Source organism: Barbus barbus (assembly GCF_936440315.1).
Source record: "Barbus barbus genome assembly, chromosome: 33".
Lineage (NCBI taxonomy): Eukaryota > Metazoa > Chordata > Actinopteri > Cypriniformes > Cyprinidae > Barbus > Barbus barbus.
Window position 1 is genome coordinate 771702 of NC_136761.1, and position 14438 is coordinate 786139.

The following is a 14438-nucleotide window of genomic DNA, read 5'->3' on the forward strand; positions in this document are numbered from 1 at the left end:
GCCTCTGTTTGCTCCCTTTATAGATAATTACACTGTATAATGTATTTTTTAGTGTAATCCAAACAAGTTCAACCTGACCTTTACATTTCCCCCCTTTTCATATTTTTATTAAAAAAAAAACATAATAAAATAAATAAATTATTTGAATCGTTTTACGCAAGTACACAAGTCTCTAAAGTAATAAGCTTTTTTTAATAGACTAAGTAAAACTGAAACAGTGGATGCAGGGTAACACTTTAGTTTAGGGACCACTTGACTGTTCGCAAACAACTTGATTGACAGGTGATCTGACCAATCATAACACCGAACCGGCCATCTTGTCCAACAGCTATAGCCAGAAACTAACAATAAATTAAAGTTTTTACTTAATAGATTGTGTTTTATTAATGTCTACACCTACCCCAACCCAAAACAGTAATTATCGCTGTACAGTGTGACAAAAATGATGCTATATTGATGTGCGTATGCTCAGGAGCCGCAGCTGTATCCCAACCACAAATCAGTCAGGAGAGTAGATTAACTTCGGTGGACTTAAACGTTTATTTCATGCTTTATGTAAATATGAAAAGACGATCGGTTCACATGCGGCTTTAACTGAGGCAATACAGTGATCTGTCACAGAATGGTATTTATTGTTTGAATTTCTTTAAAATGACAAAATTTGAAAGCTGAGAGTCCTGAGACCTTGTTTCATATCCGAAGTAACCTGCTCTATCTTCTCTGTCAGTGTGTTATCAGTTTTCTCTTTGCTCTGCGATGTATTTTTCACTGTGTGAGAACATGAGTGTAGTGTGAGAGCAGCATGGTTTGTCGGGGATAGCAACAGTAACTAAGTGTCTTTGCGAATGCTCTATTCCCACTATTAACTATTGCTTATTAGCATGCCCTGTACTGTATATTACTAGGATATTGGTGTAATGTATTATCTGTGTGTTTTAGTGTTTTTGGTTATGACCTGGTTTTCCTGAGTTGTTCTGATTAGTTTATTCTGTCCACCTGCTGTCTTGTTAGTTCTCTCTTTAGTCCTTATGTTGAAGTACCTTGAGTTTCTTCTTAGTCACTGTCTGTCTTTGTTTACGATTCTGTTTGGTTGCATGTATTCCTGTTCTCCAGTGAGTTTGATTCTTAACAAGTGTTCCTGAACGTTCTCCTTTGTTGGGCTATTGTTTAAGACTACCATTCCATAACAATTGGCTGTTTATTAGTACTTATTAAGCACATATTAATGCCTTATTCTGCATGAGCATATTCTATATCCCTTAACCGAACCCATTATACCTACACTTAACAACTACTTTACTAACTATTAATAAGTAGCAGATCAGGAGTTCACGGAGGGAAAAACTCTTAGTTAATAGCAAATATGTGATCCCTATTCTAAAGTGTTACTGGATAAGGATTTTGGACACAGTGTATTAAATACTGTGATGTAATGAGGTTGAATGGTGGACTCTGTCAGTGGTTTCTCATGCAGCAGAAGTGAGAGGAGTACAGCGATCCCATCAAACGCCTCGGACAGGACGCACCATTGATTCTGAATTTGAGAAAATATAATGAAGGATTGCTCTTTAGTGTGCTTTAGTACTGTAGCTTGTCTGTTAGTGTCTCATACAGTCCAGATGACTTCGCTTTACTCATAGAGCTGTCCAGAGAGATTCCGCTCTGTTACCCATCAGTGTCACCCCTGAGGTCACACTCGGATAGCAGGTTAGCTGCTTTATATCTAGACCAAGGCATTCAGTTTGGCTAGTTTTACCTAAAGTTGGAACGGGAGAAAAGAGAGTGTAAGAGGCTAATGACAGCTTGCTGCTGAGATTTGGGCTAAAGATTTTTTTCCCCAGCAGAGCCAGTTACTCTCCAACAATGTAATTTAAACATCAAGAGGACTTAATTTTCCTAACACTGTTTAGTTGTTAATAAATGGAGCTGTTAAAAAGTAATTCTGCCCATGAAAAATTCAGACTCAGCAAAAGAAATAGTGCAGTGGTTTCTGCATCACAGATAGTAATTGCATTGCTCCAGAGACAATGCAGAGAGAGGAGAAAACCGGTCCTGATCACAAGTGCTGAAGAAACTAGAGACATCAGCGGGTTCATCATTATCTCTAAGCGTTATTGACAGTTATCTGTTCTCAGAATAGTCACCAGGACCTATGGATTCAGAGAGGGTGGTCTGCTGATGTGAATGATGGCTTGATGTGCATGCTGCCCGTTCTGATAAAGGAGGACAGACAGACATAAGATTACAGTATATCAAAACCATAAGTGTTTATATAGTGAAGCCAAACTCTCCTTGAGAAACTGAGCTGGTTTGTCCTGATCATTTGCTCAGGGGACGACAGCATACAGCAGTGTATAGGCCTACATATACCAGTGCACTAAGCACTTGGTTAATGTCTGTATTCATTTTATTTCTCAAATGCTTTTCACAATACACATTGTTTCAAAGCAGATCAACCAGACTGAGATTTGCTATTAGCACAGTATATGTTTGTATGTGAGTATATGAACGTTTTGCAGTGATGTTGATGATTATGTTCTCAGCAGCAACCAAAACACAAACCATGTTTTTCCTCATTATAAGTGATTCTGTATTTAAAATAATCTTAATCATATTTCCTTACACAATGAATAGTTTTATTCATGGAATCTTTAAATAATGTCATGTGTTTCTGTTCCGTCCTGCATTAGCCTCTCTCTCTCTCACACACACACACACACACACACCACAAAAGCTCTTGTGTATGTTTGAGAGCAGTCATTTCTTCAGTCAGAGGAGTGTGAGAAGAGCTCCATCAGCTCTGGTTATCTGCATCACTGACAGAAGTAAACATTAACACTAAACACCGTTTTCAATAAAGTGATCTGAGGAGATCCAGACTTGGAGTGGTAGTGTTAAAAATCACCTTCACCAACACATGCAATACATCAGTTAATGGCAGTCGGTCATTCGATGCACTTCAACAGATGCTCATTTGCTGGATTGCTGTAATAGTTAGCAAAAACAAAGAGATTATACGTTTACTGAATTGAAACAGTTTTTTTTACATGTATGTGTTTTATATTCAGTGTTTACAATGAAACTAACTTGCATTCTGTGTTATACAGCATGTGTGTGTGTTATACAGGTGAATGGTTGTTCGTTTTGTCTTAAAGAATTATTTCATGTCCTGTTGGTCAGCCAGTAGAGCATGGTCCCAGAAACGGCAAATCTGAGACTAATTTAATTCCTATGGAGCACACAAACTGATATTTGTATACATTGAAGAGGCATGAAATTAAAATGTATAATGCATGCTATAGATATTAATGTGAATAACTGATATGAATGTAAACGTCTTAACTGGATCTTTCAGTGAAACATCAGGCTTCTCTCTGTGATCTTCTCCTGTCATTTAGTGCTATTAAGCTCACGCTCATCTGCATACACGTGTGAGAGCCATACCCACATCTCAACATCCAATCAACAACAGCACAACACCAAGTCCCGCCTGAAATTGCTGAAATCTGCCACTGCTTAGTTTCATGGTGACTTTGAATGCACAGTATGGACCCTGTTTAGTAGCTGCATTAGCTGCACACTAGAGGAGGTAGAGACGGTCAGTGAGGCCTAAACTGACAAGGAAGAATGACAAACTTTAGCCGTATAATGTAAATAAGGTCGTAAATTGCTTTGGAGAAGAGCATCCGTATGAATGTCTTTTAAATGGCTAGACAGCAATGATGAAGCAGTTTTGAGATATTGAGATAAATGTTTCATTCATTGCAATATTGCTAATGTGTGTTTATTGTTTTGCAGCACTTCTTACAACCAGACCACCAAAAGTGCTGTTCCCGTCAGAGAGACAGGCCAGTGTCATAGACGTCCAACTCGGTGAGTCCCATAAACAGACACACATCCACAACAAACACACAAAACACATGTGCTTTTCTTTCATAGAAGTGTTCTGCTGCAGTCATGCAGAAATAAAAATGCTAACACGCTCATGTCCTCGACTGAAAGAGTGCATGAAATCAATATGAGGGTTTGCAGCATGTAGTCCGTCTCTGGCAGCTTTGAGCTCATCTTTATGCTAGTGTACTCCTAAACGTATAGCAGATATATGCATTTAATAAGCAAATAATCTGACATCCTGCTACTAGCACACAGGATCTTTGCAGCCTTAATCAAATGAAACGTCTCGGTTACGTACGTAACCCTCGTTCCCTGATGGAGGGAACGGAGACGTTATGTCGTGACGACATTAGGGGATTCACTTGGGAGCCCCGACTGCCTCTGATAAGAGAAAATTAAATTTGCCAATTAAATTTGGCTAGTGGATTTTGCATACCTGAGCCACTCCCCGTGCATACGGGTATAAATGGGCGACAGGTGCATCCACTCATCAGGTTTACCGCTGAGGAGCCGAGAACGTGTCCCTGGCAACCAGCGATGGTTCAAGATTGTAGCATGGGGACATAACGTCTCCGTTCCCTCCATCAGGGAACGAGGGTTACGTACGTAACCGAGACGTTCCCTATCTGTCGGTCACTACGAGTTATGTCGTGACGACATTAGGGGTCTATGGAAAGCGCCACAACCTGAACCCCGTCACGACCTTGTGGCATGCAGATGTTGACAAGCTAGCGCGTGACAGACAAATGCGATGCGAAGTTAGCAACCTTCCCGTCGCCCCAGCGCAAATTTGCTAACCTTGGCGCCCGCAGGGACCACTGAGTACATTGCTGCTGGAGATAGCCAAGCCGCTGTTCTTTACCCCAGAAATCGGAAGGGATTTCGACCTTCTATGAAAGACCGCTTCAAGTCTTTCCTATTTGTTGTTACAGCTCGGCAGTAACGCCGGGGAAGCGAGCCTTCCGGAGAAGGGCGCTACGGAGGCCACACCCTGCCCGAAGGGAGGTAACGTGTGGAGACACTGGTATGGACTGGCCCAAGCCTGGGGCAGTGCTACATACGCCTGGACCCTGGGGCAGATCCTACCTAGGAGAAGGGAGGAGGGCTGCCAGCAGAGTCTGACAGAGCTCTGTCAAAGGGAAGACACGGGTTTACCGTGAGGGAAACCGTACCGTGGATGGATACACGTGTGGGATCACCCGAAGGGAATCAGGCCACACGGGCACCTAGCCGAGTACAGGGGCTGACCGGAGACCCGGGCAAGCTAACACCGGTACTGGGCCTGGCGTCAGGTTGCTCCGCCCAGTCTGACTGCCGGGGGTGCTGGAGGAACTCCGCCAGGGTTCGCCGTCCGGGGAACTAACTGGAGGAGAGAAACAGGCGCTCATATCCCCGGGTAAGGGGGAATGGCGCAGCAAGCGTGACACCGGCCAACTCTTCCCGCCACTTACCTGTTACCCAACACACAGGAAGAGACTGGCTCAACACGGAGACTGTAAAATCTCGCGAAGGTGTTAGGTGTCGCCCAGCCCGCAGCTCTACAGATGTCTGCCAAAGAGGCGCCGTGCGCCAACGCATAGGAGGAGGCAACACTCCGTGTGGAGTGAGCCCTCACCCCTCGGGGGCACGGCTCGCCTTGGGATTGGTACGCCAAGGCGATGGCATCCACTATCCAGTGGGCCAACCTCTGCTTGGAGACAGCCTTCCCTTTCTGCTGACCTCCGTGGCAGACAAAGAGCTGCTCAGAGCTTCTGAAGCTCCGGGTGCGGTCCACGTATATGCGCAGCGCTCTTACGAGACACAGCAACGCCAAGGCTGGGTCTGCCTCCTCCGAGGGCAGTGCTTGCAGGTTCACCACCTGATCGCGGAAGGGCGTGATGGGAACCTTAGGCACGTATCCAGGCCGGGGTCTCAGGACAACGTGAGAGTAGGCTGGCCCAAACACAAGGCACTCTTCGCTTACCGAAAATGCTTGGAGGTCCCCGACCCTCTTGATGGAAGTGAGCGCGGTCAGGAGCGCTGTCTTAGCCGACAGGAATTTCAGCTCGACTGAGTCCAGCGGCTCAAAGGGACCCCTCTGAAGTCCAGCCAGGACAATAGAGAGATCCCAGGAGGGCATCAGGGGTGGCCTAGGAGGATTTAACCTTCTGGCACCCCTCAGGAACCTTACGACGAGATCGTGCAATAGCAGCCACGTACACGTTCAGGGCGACAGCCTCCGCTCCAACCTCTCTTGCAGGAAAGAAAGCACCACTCCAATCGTGCATCTTCGGGGGTCCTCCCGATGAGAAGAACACCAGTCCGTGAACAGACTCCACTTCAGTGCATAGGCTTGCCTAGTTGAAGGGGCCCTAGCCTGAGTGATGGTGTCCACCACAGCCTGTGGCAGGCTACTCAAGTCCCATCCAGGATCCACACATGGAGGTTCCACAGATCTGGACGCGGGTGCCATATGGTGCCGAGCCCCTGAGAAAGAAGGTCCTTCCTCAGAGGGATGCGACAGGGAGGGGCTGTCGCGAGGAGGGTGAGTTCCGGAAACCAGGTCCGGGTGGGCCAATATGGCGCAACCAACAAGACCTGCTCCTCGTCCTCCCTGACCTTGCACAGTGTCTGTGCGATCAGGCTCACTGGGGGAAACGTGGCAGACAAAGAGCTGCTCAGAGCTTCTGAGAGCGCGTCGGCTGCACGATTGAGCTCCCCCAAAATGTGGACGGCGCGCAGCGATTTGAGCTGTGACTGACTCCAGAGGAGGAGATGGCGGGCGAGCTGTGACATGCGGAGTGATTGTAGACCTCCCTGTCGGTTGATGTACGAAACAGCCGCAGTGCTGTCCCTGCGGACCAGCACGTGCTGGCCTAGGAGCAGTGGCCGGAACTGCTTTAAGGCCAGATGCACTGCCAACAGCTCTAGGCAGTTGATGTGCCAAAGCAGTCGAGGCCCCGTCCAGAGCCCCGAGGCTGCCTGCCCGTTGCATGTAGCGCCCCAGCCCGTGCTGGAGGCATCTGTTGTGACAACAACATGCCGGGACACTTGTCCTAAAGGCACCCCGGCCCGTAGGAATGCAAGGTCCGACCAGGGGCTGAAAGAGCGGCGACACGATTGCGTGATGGTCACACGACGTGTCCCGCGGCGCCATGCCCATCTCGGGACCCGTGAGTGTAACCAGTGCTGAAGTGGTCTCATATGAAGCAACCCGAGCGGCATGACTGCGGCTATGGATGCCATATGCCCCAGGAGCTGCTGAAACTGTTTCAGCGGAACCACTGTCCTGCCTCTGAAGGAACTCAGGCAGTTTAGCACTGATTGGGCACGCTCGTCCGTGAGACGTGCCGTCATACTCACGGAGTCTAACTCCACACCGAGAAAAGAGATTCTCTGCACAGGGGAGAGCTTGCTCTTTTCCCAGTTGACCCGAAGCCCCAACTGGCTGAGGTGCCGGAGCACCAGGTCCCTGTGACCACACAACTGTTCTCGCGACCGGGCCAGGATGAGCCAATCGTCGAGATAGTTGAGGATCCTGACGCCCACTTCCCGTAACGGGGCAAGGGCGCCCTCCGCCACCTTCGTGAAGGCACGGGGAGACAGGGAGAGCCCGAAGGGGAGGACCCTGTACTGCCATGCCCGCCCCTCGAACGCAAACCGTAGGAACGGCCTGTGTCGAGGGAGAATCGAGACATGAATGTAAGCGTCCTTCAGGTCGATCGCTACAAACCAATCCGCGGACTGAACGCATTTGACGATGCGCTTCTGCGTCAACATCTTGAACGGGAGCTTGTGTAGGGCCCGATTCAAGACTCGCAGGTCCAGGATTGGCCGGAGGCCACTGCCTTTCTTGGGCACGATGAAGTAGGGGCTGTAAAACCCCTGCCTCATCTCGGCTGGAGGGACCGGCTCGATTGCACCCTTTGCCAGAAGGACAGCAATCTCCTCGCGCAGGACAGGTGCACCTCGGACTGCCACCGAAGTCTCGAGGATGCCACTGAACCTGGGAGGCCGCCTGGCGAACTGAATCGCATAGCCGAGTCGAACTGTGCGAATGAGCCAGCGAGACGGGCTGGGTAGCGCAAGCCACACCCCCAGATACCGTGCAAGTGGCACCAAAGGCACAATCGACGTGCCCGCAGTGGTGCAGCGAGGGGGAGTAAGGTTGGATGGAACAGAAGGTGGTGCGTTCTGACTCATCCCCACAAAACTCCCTAAGTCCCCGGGGGGACTGGCTAGAGGTGTGCGGGGAGGCATCGCGTCCCCAGACCACACTCTCTTGGCCACTGGCAATATGGGTCGCGGGTGCGAGTGAGGAGGCAGTGCTTCGCACACTGTCAGCCCGCAGGCCTGAGAACTCGGAGGGAAGGGAAATTGCTCTTTCTTTGACAATGTGGGTACCGCTGGCCCTTGAGCCAGCGGCGGAACAGAAAGAAAAGAAAACAAAAGATTCTCCGCCCGGCCCTCCTCCGGGGGAAGGAGCGACGCTACCCTCGTCGTCTCCTGGGAAAGAGCAGATTTCCCCATCTCCGGGTTGCATGCGTCAGTGCTGCTTTGTCGTCTTCCTGGAGGACTTGGCGGCCGGCTGAGGCGCAGGGGGCGCCGCACTCCTGCGAGAGGCTCGACGCGCCGGCCTAGGTGACGACTCCGCACGGGGCGGAGCAGCTCTGGAGGACGCAGGAGGGCGCCCACGGCGACCAGCAGACTGAGGCCTGGCCCTTGGGCCAGCGGTGGCAGCTGGAGCATCCCGCCATTTAGGGAGGATGTGCTAAATCGCCTCTGTCTGCTTTTGTACTGCCGAGAATTGCTGGGCAAAACCCTCGACAGTGTCGCAGAATAGCCCCGCCTGGGAGATGGAGGCGTCGAGAAAGCGTGCTTTGAGCCAGAGATGGTGCTCTTGGACCACCAGAGTGGACATCGCCTTCCCGAGGGACCGCGCCGTGACTTTCATCGCCCGGAGAGCGAAGTCAGTCGCCGTGCGCAGCTCCTGCATCAACCTCGGGTCAGAACTACCCTCGTGCATTTGTTTTAGGGCCTTGGCCTGGTGTACTTGCAGGATGGCCATGGCATGCAGGGCAGAGGCGGCCTGGCCCGCAACGCTGTAAGCCTTGGCGGCAAGTGCGGCCGTCAGCTTACAGGCTTTGGACAGGAGACGCGGACGATTCCTCCAAGTGGCGGCGTTTTGCGGGCACAAGTGCACCGCAACCGCTCTCTCCACCTGGGGAATATCCACGTACCCCCTGGCCGCCCCGCGATCGAGGGTAGTGAGGACGGAGGAGGGAGACGAGCGGCTTCTGGCCGAGAAAGGGGCCGTCCACGACTTCGTCAGCTCCTCATGCACCTCCGGGAAGAAAGGCACCGGGCCAGAGCGATAAACCAATCGTCCAGCCGCGAAGGCTCGGGACCCGGGCAAGCATGGCCATCAGCTCTGGGTCTGGATCGGCAGTGGCGACAACACCCGAGGGGGGCAGCCCCGCCGATCCTTCATCCTCAGAGGACGAAAGCCCATCCCCCGATGCCGCGATCGACATCTGATCCTCGGGCGGTGCACCGAATGAAATGCTGGCAGCCCCGTGGGGCGAACCAGCGAGATCACTCGGGAACCGGACGGAACAAGCACTGCGAGAGGAGTAAGAGGTCCGCGGGGACGTGCCCGGCGGAGAAGCCCTTACTGTCACCCTCAGATCTCCCAGAGCGCCAGCCGGCGGTCCTCTGCTCGAGCCAGAGAGACCGGGACGGGTGGCGGCAGAGGGTGCCAATCCTTTCACAAAGGAAAGGCGAGATCGCAGCGTTGCCATGTTCATACGCCCACAACAGGCGCATGACTCATCCACAAACGCATCTTCAGCGTGCTGGATGCCCAGACACTGAAGACAACGCTCGTGTCCGTCATCCGAGGACAGGAAGCGACCGCAACCAAGAGAACACGGATGGAACGGCATCTTTAAAAAGACACGAACCGTCCAGTGTTTTAGAAATTTGCTTTTTCAGGTGAAGTGCCCAGGGGAATCGCTGCTGCAGGGACACCGCTGTCTGCACCGTGACACCACGCAGGAACAAATTTTGAGGCAGAAGGCTTTGTGGAGATCGGCTTAGACTTCTCATCCACTCGGCTCCGAAGCAAAAAATCTGATGAGTGGATGCACCTGTCACCCTTTTATACCCGTATGCACGGGGAGTTGCTCAGGTATGCAAAATCCACTAGCCAAATTTAATTGGCGTTTTCTCTTATCAGAGGCAGTCGGGGCATGTGAATCCCCTAATGTCGTCACGACATAACTCGTAGTGACCGACAGATAGGGAACCACTGTTTTTTGGTGAAGGAGGAATGAAAGCGTCTTCGTTTCTTTCAATACATAATTTCTGGGGTGGTTATGTTATCCTGCCCTCTGATGGAAACACTGTTTTTAAAAAGAATATATAAAAAAGAAGAATATGACAAAAGGGTGAATATGCTGTACTTGGCATATAAGTAAACTTCCATCAGCAGCATGTAAACATCTCTCATAAATATCCAGCTGCTGCTGCAGGTTCATTGCCCTACATGTTTAGCAATGCTTAGAAAATGGACAATTAGGAGAGGACGCTGCGTATGTGGGAATGCCGGATGCCTTTGACACTGTACAATCTTGGCTATTTGACTTTAAGCTTGTGTTGAATGCAAATAAAACCAAGACGGTCCTGTTCTCAAATAATAGGAACTCTACAGCTAGCCCTCCAAACATTTTTACCCTGCAGGGAAATTTAATAGAGTGTGTGGCTGAGTATAAAAGTACTTAGGGCTTTTACTTGACGACCATTTGACTTTTAAGGCTCATATCCAAAATTTAGCACGGAAACTTAGGTTAAAGCTAGGGTTCTATTTTAGGAATAGGGCCTGCTTTTCTCTTGCAACAAGGAAGAAACTGGTCGAGGCTACTTTCCTGTCTCTTATGGACTATGGTGATTTTTTATATATGCACGCCCCTAATAAATATTTGTTTAATAATTCAGTTTACCATGGTGCACTGAGATTTATTACAGGGTGCAAACCTTTTACTCATTGTTGCACTCTGTATAAGCTAGTCCAGTGGCCCTCCCTCGCTCAGCGTAGGCTAACCCGTTGGCGATTGTTTATATATAAATCCATCATTGGGACATTGCCCCCTTATTTATGTAGGCTTATGTCCTTCAAGGCCAGCACTCGCTCTCTGCAGTCTAATGATAATCTCCACCTGGTTGTGCCTAGGGCTCGCACAGAGTTAGGGAAGCAAGCATTTAGAATTTCTGCCCCATCAGCGTGGAACCTGTTACTGAATAACTTAAAACTTGATAACTTGGTCTCCTTTGGTCAATTTAAGAGGGTAGTAAAGTACCGGGCAGCAGGCACAATGGGCACTTGTCCCTGCTTCCCAAATTAGGATAAGTCTATGGTGACAATGGGGGATGTCATGATGAATTTTTTCATTGTACTGTAAACGTATTATGTCTTGTATGTACTTACTTACTTACTTTACTTTTGTCATTTAGCAGACGCTTTTGTCCAAAGCGACTTACAAATAAGAAAAAGTAACTAAAACTAAAAAGTTACAACTCTATAAATACTATCTAACCACATATTTAAGAAAATAAAGAAATTAAATAAAATTGACATGCATATAACAACATTTCAATAATAAACATATAAATGAAAAAATTAAATAAAAAGCGATACTTCTATCCCTTGGTGGAGTCGCACGGTGGAGTCGATGGTCTTTACACTCTTTGGTCTTCACACTAAGAGGGCTTCACACGACGACTGCCGCGACCGCGGTATAATAACCTTTATTATACCAATCCAACAAATGATCATTTCAATTCAGCTGGACCCACTTTCCTGTTTATCAACTACAAATGGCCAAGCAAGTGCACACACTGACAAGATACACGATACAGTACGAGACCAAACGCGATTTCAGCAACTCTCATCCCAGTAAACAAAAATGTAATACATTGTATGTTTAATGTATTTTTTATATTTTGTATTCTATGTGGAACTTTTATTGCGGCTTTCTTGGCCAGGGCTCCTTCGCAAAAGAGACTTGTTCTCAAAGGATTTCCCTGGTTAAATAAGGGTTAAATAAAAAAAATAAAAAATGTAATTATCGTGCAAGTGGAAATGGTCTCTGGTGCTGTAATATGCATTTTAATAATTTTAATGATTGCATGAACAAGGCATATTTTCCATGTTCCTGTGAGATCTCTGCAGGGCCAACAGAAGCAGCAAACCAAGCAGTTTGGAAGGGAAGAAAATATTGCCAACATTACATTTGCATTCATCTGATAAATACCTTCAGTATATGTTTAATGAACCTATCTGCTTGAACTCATTCACATCAGTGTTGTATCCAGTAACAAGCTACTACTAGTAGCAGTGAAGCACAAACCACAACATTTGTTTGCCTTTTTTTCCTCAATTATGCAAAACACAACAAAATGCAGACACACACTGAAATATATAGTTTAGTCATGAAACTCTAGATGGCGCAGACTGACAGGTTGTTAACGTAACTGATGATATTCAGAGAGTTAAACGACTTGGCACAAGCTGATTGGTTCATGCTGCATGTGCAGCCAATGAGCTTACTGCCTTGCATTTATATGGCTGGTTAGTATTCATTTGAGATTCCTGCAGCGCACTTTCAGAGTTTCTCTGAAGCCCTCCACCTTCCCCAGCTCCAGCTGTATAGATCTGCTTCGGGTTATTTTATATGCTATTTGTGCAGCAGCAGTATGTCTTAAATACTCATAGCACCGTAATGCCGTATGCTTTGGCAGTAGCAAGATCCTGTACTTTCTTGCAGCAGCAGCAATAATCTACAACTACAGCAATAACCAACAGTAGCAGCGTAGCAGATCTATTCCACCAAGACCAAATACATTAACATTGTCATATCCATCATCATGCTAAAATCTTCAGAGAGTTGTCATGATTGAAATAGTGTAAGGTTCCCATGTAAAAGAGCTATATCTGATAAACAATGCCAAATATTCAGCCAGTTTTTAGTCTAGACAGTGTTTTAAGGCATTATGGGCCACATTTACTCACAGCTCGTGACAACGTAACCCTGTTTTGGCAGTAAAAAACTACTGTCAGGATTTACTAATGACTTATTTGCCCTGTTGAGTAAATCTGGCCTGTAAGTTCAATGCACAGGCCTTTCCAGACAGTAGACAGCAGCACTGTGCAGCTTTATAAGATTCTCATTCTGAAACACTAAGACACTAACACTCATTCTGGCTCAGATCGGAAGCAGGCTACATACAGTCAGAATTTTTGCAAGTATATGTCAACTTATTCTACTAACTCCAAATCTACCCTAACAGTCTACTTTGAGAGTTAGTATGTAGTTGCAAATGAATGAGAATTAGTTGGCATGTAATTGCAAAGTCACTTATAGTTAGTAGAATGTCTGAAGTAGACTATCACAATAAAGTGTAACCGCACAGTATAACACTAACCGCTGATATGAGCTCTGCAGCGTTTGTTACTGTACTCCTCTGACACAATCAGTCCAGCGCATATATAACACCCACACACTTCTCTGTTCCTGTCAAACTCCCCCTCTTTCTTTTCAAAGTATTTACTCCTGTCTGGATGCGTTTGTGACGCTCCTCGTCCGACCTCGGGCTGTTGTCAGGAGCAAAATAACTGGAGATTTTCTCATATTTAATCTGCCGGCTCCTGCTAAATTATAACGCATTACTCCATGTGCTGACAGCACAGCAAATGGACTTTGAATGCTTGAAATGTCAACTATTTCTCAGTAAATTAACTTTATGCCAGACGACTCCTTTTAGCGCTAGAGATCTGCAGGCGCTCCACGAGAAGTCCATTTGCTGGCGGTGCAATTAAAGCATCGGTCAGAAGTGTCTGTTACACAATGAAATTATCTGTACATATTCTGTCCTAGTGACATTTACAGGAGTAAGCCAGCATCTGCTTCACAGAGCCAGAGCACAGAAGAGATGACGTGTGTTTCTGTACAGAAGACCTGGATTAATGACTGCAGTTGATAAGATAAGCGCAAAACACAGTGCACTCAGAGTAACGCATCATTCTGCCAATCTGGACTCCTTGTTTGATCCGACTGTCACGTCAAGAGATTTTACCCAAAATCAGATGAAAAAGAAAAGTGCATGGTAAAACTGGTCAGGTGTCGAATGTTGATCCTTGTGAATGAGTCCAGTAGGTCCAGGGCTGTTCTTTGAGCAGTGTCTCTCTTCTCTCACGCTTGTGCCACCTGCTCGTGACAGTGATGCTCACCTCGGGTCAGAGCCACCATCCAGAGCTGCACATCACCTGTGCTCACAGCGCAGATGGACTGACCGACTCCCTAAACCAGACCACATGCTCACAACTTCTGAGAGTTTGGAGGTGAACTGTGCAATTCCTGCACCAAGTCAAATGACACAATCAGCATAATTGTTAGCTTTTCTGTGGATAACGTAGGTGCTGAACTCGACGGCACAATGCAGGAGTGTTTTTGGTGCTGTCAGGGCATTGCTAAAGTGTCCTCACTTGTAAAACTGGTATAAAAATA

At 47.7% G+C, this 14438-nt stretch overlaps 1 protein-coding gene across 1 annotated transcript in view; it reads left to right on the forward strand.

The window, feature by feature from the left end:
• The window catches only part of LOC306853639 (X-linked interleukin-1 receptor accessory protein-like 2), a gene marked incomplete at both ends in the record, with an annotated part of 255464 nt that overhangs the window by 219121 nt on the left and 21905 nt on the right, over positions 1-14438 (forward strand). The window contains one exon of the mRNA XM_079391194.1: positions 3799-3873. Coding sequence (XP_079247320.1) covers positions 3799-3873 — 75 coding nt within the window. The remainder of the gene's footprint in view (positions 1-3798; positions 3874-14438) is intronic.